Here is a 6,746-nt window from a genome sequence, read left to right on the forward strand (position 1 = left end):
ATTCAGACTAGACATCAGGAGGCGCTACTTCACGGTCAGGGCGGCTAGGATCTGGAACCAACTTCCAAGGGAAATGGTGCTGGCTCCTACCCTGGGGGTCTTTAAGAGGAGGCTAGATTAACATCTTGCTGGGGGTCATTTGACCCCAGTACTCTTCCTGCTATGGCAGGGGGTCAGACTTGATGATCTGCTCAGGTCCCTTCCGACCCGCCCAACTATGAAACTATGATTCCAAGATGTTTAAGTTAATTACTTAATTATATTATTTACAAGGTTTTGTCTGTGCAAGCAGTTATGATAGCTACTTACCTAAAATGCTATTTCGCATGCAAGTAGTTAGACCTGTACGCTGGTCATTTGTGCTGTATATATCTGATTTGTGTGCAGATATACCAGATTGGGAGAAGCCAAATACTAATATCGGATATAGTATTTCTTTCCCCTTTCTGTATCTCAGTTTATCTTCCTGATGTAGTACAGACCCAAATTTACTCTTTTCAGGGCTTTGACATATAAAAATTATTTCTCTGAAAGAAAATATTGATGTTTTACTAGCGGAAGTACTCATTCTTCACCCAGGTTATTTTTGTAGTTCCAGTGTCTGTTTATTTTCAAGGAACTTAGTACAATATATTTAGGTCAAAAATACTGTCTATCTTTAAAGAACATAGTACAACATATTTAATGTGGAATGAAAAAAAGGCAAGCGTCAAAATAATAATGACAACTGAACTGAATTCACTGCATCCAAAATGGAATGGTACCGGTCTATTATCTGAGAAATTAAGTAATCCCAGGCAATGGAAGCCCCGAAAGAGTCGAGTGAAAAATAATCAACCTATAATTTTCCTTAGGTGGTATTCAGTGATTTTGGAAGGTTTAGAGTAAATGGGACCAGCCATTCTCGAGTTATAAGTGAACATACATACAGACATAAACTTCATTTTATATATTTAGATAACATATAATATATATATTCCATATTTTACTACATATATATGACTAACTGTTTGCTTATTGCCCTCAAAACAGTTATGAATTTATCAACAACTCACTAGATGAGTCTACACAATCATTAATACCCATTTAGTTTAGTACTTGCTTAATGAAGTTACTGCAAACTATATTTGCTGTGCAGTAGTGCCAGTGCACAGGGTTTTTTTTGTGCCACTTACTGCACAGTAGCCTAATGCTACTGCACAGTAACATATTAGCATTGTTTTTGCCCAGCACGCTACTAGACAGTGTTATTTGGCTACTGCGTATTAAGCATCAAGTGTAGATACACCCTTTGAAAGATAACACCTTTCAGTATTCTTACTAAGTTTAAGTACTTGTTATTATAATACATTAAATGCAAAATAGTCACACATGCACATACATGTGCACATGCACGCACACTCTAGCCTTAAGGCTGTTTTATAGGAGGATTTACACTTCTCGCTCTATCTAATGCTGCCCAAACGTTCTTGGCTGTGCAAGTCCCTATAGCTAGGGAACAAGCAAGTCCCATAATATTCTTTAAACTCTCTCTAAATCTCTACGCAACAGTCTGCAATTTGCAAAATTTCCAACAGAGTGAGACAATCTGCAGCCTTAATGCAATAAACTTGGTAACATCTTGGAATATATTCTGCTTTTCTCTTGGAGACCCTGAGACCAAGGAAGGGTATTGTAATACCTGTATACTTGTCTAAATTTATCCCATTTATCTGCAGTTGGTCCAATGCACAATATCACCCACAAAAATTCTTGCCTCTTGTCCTTATCATGGACCATTCTAATCGTTGCACTGCTCTGTCCCTTTCCTTTTTTCTATAATAGGCATCAGTGAAATATTTGCAAATAGCTTAGGAGTATGCCTAGTGCATACCAGTTTCTGGATCATTCTGGACCACTTAGTTATGTGTGTTTACAAAGTATAAGCACAGTGGGTGTGGGCATTCATCCAACACTGGTCTCATTTATGATACCAGAGTTGGTCAGTCAACTATGGCCCAGCTGTGCCTAGTGGGATTAAAGAATGCTAGCTTCCATAGACAGCTGCATACAGGTGAGTGCTATGGTTTACATTCACATCTGGCAACTTTTGACTTCGCACCCAAAATGACCAGGTATCAATTTACATCTGGATCAACTACAATAAGCCTTTGGGACTATTCCAGAACCAGGCTCAGACTCATGCCTCTGAAGTTATAGTGAGACACCTTAACCACACTATTATCATGGCCCTTACTATCACAGTACAAATGATAAATAAAAAACAAAAAGTTTGCTAGCCAGTGGCTAAATTAATATATCAAGTGTGGATCTAATTGGTCAGACCTTTAGATCCCAGATGAAGTCAAAGAGAACCTAATTTCTAATCTAATTAAAAATGGTTTTGATCAATTCCAAAACATGGGGTATAGTACCTACTTGTTTTAACAAAGAAACTGGAGACAGAAGCCAAGCCATATCTGAGTAAAATTGAGCCCTGATTTAGCCTGATTAATTTCAATAGCATTACACCAGAGATGTCCTGGGCTTTACTGGGTCAAGATCAAAGTAATGTCATAAAAAACTAACTGAAAGCTTCTATGTGACGTTCCATTTATATAACTAATGTACTGAAGATTTACAAAATATTGTATTTGGCACCAGTGAAAAATGAGAGACAGGAAATATGATCACCTTATTTACGCAAATTCAAGATGAGTTTGAATTTAAGATGACCCCCCCCCCCCAATAATTAGATTCTATACATGGAAAATTTATAAATTTGTTATAATTCTCCATGTATAGAATCTAATTATTGGAGCATAATCTTAAATTCATCTTCCCCACTGCTGCAGCAGGGCAAGCAACACTAGAGGTAGGCAATGGGAGAGGGGGTGAGTATTAAGTGGCCTGACCCCTGCTCTTTGCCCCTTGTCCTCCTCCCACCACTTGCTCCTTTGCTGCTTGCCTCCCTCACCAGTGCCTGTGCACCCAAGCTGGTCTCCTGCCCTACAGTTTCTGCCCCTCCTAAGCACCTGTTCCTGCTTTCACTTTCCCCCTCTCCCTCCTGCCTTCCCCTGAGCTTGTACCCCACTGCCAGATATCCCCCCAGAGTTTACCCTCTGCAGCTCCAGAGGCTACTCCATGGTTACTTCAGCCCCTGCCAGGCCTGACTGAAGCAGCTGAAGCTCCAAACCCAGCAGCGGAGCTGGAACCAGGATGGGAGCTCCTGCCACCACTACCACTGAACCCTAACTATGACTTACCTCCTAAATGGTTATATATATACTAGTGCTTGCCCATCAAGAATGATGATGGTATGGGGTGGATGGGGACGGAGCGCTGCCACCCACCAACCTGTGCTGCCACTGCCTCCCAGGAGCAGGGGGGTGGGGAAAGCTTGCCCTACCATCCTCTCGTTCCCCTCCAGTGCCGCTGGCCTCACTCCCTCCTCCCCCTGGCCTTGCTCCTTGGAGGTGGCAGACCACTACCATGATGGTGGGGATGGAGTTGGGGTGGGGGGCAAGGCCTGCATGCAAGCCTCGGCCTCCCACTCCATCCCCTCCATCATGGTAGCACTCTACCAGCTCTGAAGAGTAGGGGGGGCAGCACCTGCTCTGTCCCTGCTGTCACAGTGATACTACACACTCTGATTGGTTGTTTCACTAACCACAGTGGTCCAAAAGCATTACAGACAGACAGACAAAGACCATTATTATATAAGAATTTAAAAAAAGATCTTGAACATACATACATTTAGCAGCCGTCAAGATTTGTGTTGTATTCTGGCTGTTGAAAAGCTGAAGAATGCAGCCATAGTTGGGCTGGGACTAGGTCAACCATGTTCTCTGTGCCATGGGCCCAAGCAGGATGGCAGCTGGAGCCATGGAGGGTAAGCAGTTGTGGAGGGAGGAGGCAGGGAGCCTGGGGGGCAGAGGCTGTGAGAGGCAGGGGGTGGGCACAGATAGTGGCTGTGCTCTACCTCTGACCCCAGGTTGGGGCTGGAGTTGGAGCTGCAGCAGCAGCCTGCCTCTGCTAGTCCTCAGCTTGTACTCAAATCAAAGATGAGGGGCTTCCCTCCTCCCCCCCCATGTTAAATGGTGAAAAAATAGAGGTTTAAAGGATTTTTTCTGAAGTCATTTACACTTGTTTGAACTGAGTGTAAAAAGATGACCAAATGAGAATTCTTGATTAATTCTAATGGTAAAATATCACCCCTACTTTGCATAGACATAACTATTGCACAGGAGTCAGGCAATGGAGAGTTAGGCAAGTTCTTCAGATGTTGGATTGGCACAAAGAGTTGATTTGATTGTGAAGAGCTCCCCTCCCTGCAATAACAGATTTGGATTACATATAGGATGTTTTTAAAAATCACCATGAGTTGAAATCTAGAGCAGTGGTTTTCAACATGTGGTCAGCAGACCCCCTGCCCTTTGAGGTCCACAGACTATGTATAAGGGCACCACAAAAGATGACTATGATTAATCAAGAGTATATGAATACCCACACTTACCATTCAAAAGGGTTGGGACCTCCATTCCAACTTTCCAAAAGGGTCCACAAATGAGAATAGGTTGAAAACCACTGACCTAGAGGACTGGAGAAAGTAAGTTTGACAGGTATTAAGCAAAGCATTTTTGTTTTATATGTTAGGAACAAACATACAGTATTAGTAAGCCAACAACAGGAATGTTTAGAATGGGTTCAAGTAATTAGACAGGTGATTCCTTCAAACATTTAAATAAGGTATCCACACTAGTGATGGTCTATTATCAAATTTTGGAAAGGAATTAGTTTAAAGTCACATATCTTGTTTAAATTTAGTGTGATTAGGACTTTTAAATATTTAATGGTAGTGTGGGACATTTTAAAGAGAAGATTTTAGATTCAATTTACTGAGGTAAAAATTAGGAATAACATTTCCTACATTGCTTAAAATTTACTTTAAATCAGATCTTTCATTACAGAACATTCTTTTTGTATTGCAATTTGAACCCTGCTTAGTAATGTGCCAAATACCATCTACAGTACCTGTTTTCTAGGATTGGTGGTGAACATGTGAGCAGCCTCATGAGTACAAAAGAGTGTTTACCTGGGCCCATACTTGGCTTCTGTGGGCACTTTTGTCTCAACCTCCCCCACATTGTATGATGCAATTATATAATTCTTCAGCTTTCCAGCAGCTGGAATACAACACAAATCTTGGCTACTGGTAGATGTATACCTATTCAAGATCTTTTCTTTTTTCATATAACATTTTCAGATTTTGGTTCTGAGGTAAGTCATAATTAGGGTTTGGTTTAGTTTGCTTTGGTTGTAGGGTCCCAGATGCTACTGCATTTTCTCTTAATGAAGATAAAGTTGCGTGCATGTGTGAGACAGCCCAAGAGGAGGACTGCCCTTGGGTGGAGACCTTGCTATTACACCTCTGCATTATAGGGAGTTGCCATTTCAGATTTCTCTTTCATGGACAGGAGGCTTAAAGAAGGAGTAAAGAAGTGGGTTAAGTTCCTGTGAAAAACAGGTTTATCTGCTTACATTTATACAGTAAGTACAAACCCATTTTGTCTTTTGAAACAAGAATTTACATAAATTTGCTTTGTCCTGCTAAAGATTTAGTATTAGGCATTTCTTTTAATGTTTACAAATACCTTGGTTTGCTATTTAAATGGAAAAAAATCTTTTAACACAAGGGAAAAAAAGTCTTTCAGATGGATGATGCAACACTGTAATCCCTTTAAACGTGAACATATAAAACTAACTTTCTCTGATGGCATTGTTTCTCACACTTTGAGGTAGTATTTCTCCATATTCCTCCCAAATGGTGCTGTAAGCCACACTTCAATTCTAAATGTTCTGGTTTTTTTCAAAGGTTTACTAAACAGTACAGTATGTGAATTAAAATAGACTGAGAAAAGGGAAACTTTGGAAATATGAACTGCAATACCAGAGCAGCCAATGAACTAAGATCCTGTGTAGTAATGGCCATACTGAGTGCTTTAAATTGAAGAAAGAACAAGAAACCTTATAACAGACAATTATAGAAGTGACCAACCAATAAGAGAAGTTTCTCTGTAGCTCTGTCAGGTAGTGATTGTTTCTGTCCTGAAGCAAGAAAATGTATGTCCCTCGTAAAACAAATCACCGTCCATAGGTATGGCTCATACCTTCTTGAATCTTGTTAATTCTCTTGTCTCAACTTCTGTTTCACCTGACAGTCAAACAGCAGATAGATATAACTAAACACATTTCCTTCAACTCCAGAAGTATAAGGCAGGACAATTCACATTCTAGTGAATGCACAAAAAAAAAAAAAGAGATTAAAAATTACATGTTAAATGTATTTTCCCCCCTTCAGGTGCTGTTTTAAAAGAATAGCCTTTGACCAAGAATAAAAATTGTCGTCAGAATAATATGCGAACAGGTAAATTCTAGTAAGTTTATTTTTTATTAATATGTGTTAAATATATTTAGGATTCACTAAAGTTCACTGATTCCAGCTGCTGGTATTGGACTCTTAAGCTTGCTCCCGAGAGCAAACTCCACACCCAGGGCAATGGACAAGTACTTGGCAGTTAGTAACACCTACAGCTTCCCTAAGAAAGGATTACATTGCCAATCTTAATGCATCTCTTTAACCAAAGTTGTAAGCAGCAGCAGTGGATAAGGTTCTATAGGCCTAGGTACTACTAAGAGATTTTTATAGTTGTTGTTTGTCTTTTTTCAAAGACAGGACACTCAGAGCCAAAGTTTTCAATGGATAT

General features: G+C 40.2%; 1 protein-coding gene across 2 annotated transcripts in view; it reads left to right on the plus strand.

Moving 5' to 3' along the window:
- NRG4 (neuregulin 4) overlaps positions 1 to 6,746 on the plus strand; it is a 97,731-nt gene that overhangs the window by 57,251 nt on the left and 33,734 nt on the right. Inside the window, exon 2 of one of the 2 annotated variants that reach the window (XM_019533368.1) lies at positions 6,341 to 6,406. The exons of the other annotated variant lie outside the window; for it this stretch is intronic. Coding sequence (XP_019388913.1) covers positions 6,397 to 6,406 — 10 coding nt within the window. The 5' untranslated portion in view covers positions 6,341 to 6,396. The remainder of the gene's footprint in view (positions 1 to 6,340; positions 6,407 to 6,746) is intronic. 2 annotated transcript variants of the gene reach the window in all.

The sequence above is a fragment of the Crocodylus porosus genome, unplaced genomic scaffold, assembly GCF_001723895.1.
Source record: "Crocodylus porosus isolate Cpor-Errol unplaced genomic scaffold, CroPor_comp1, whole genome shotgun sequence".
NCBI lineage: Eukaryota > Metazoa > Chordata > Crocodylia > Crocodylidae > Crocodylus > Crocodylus porosus.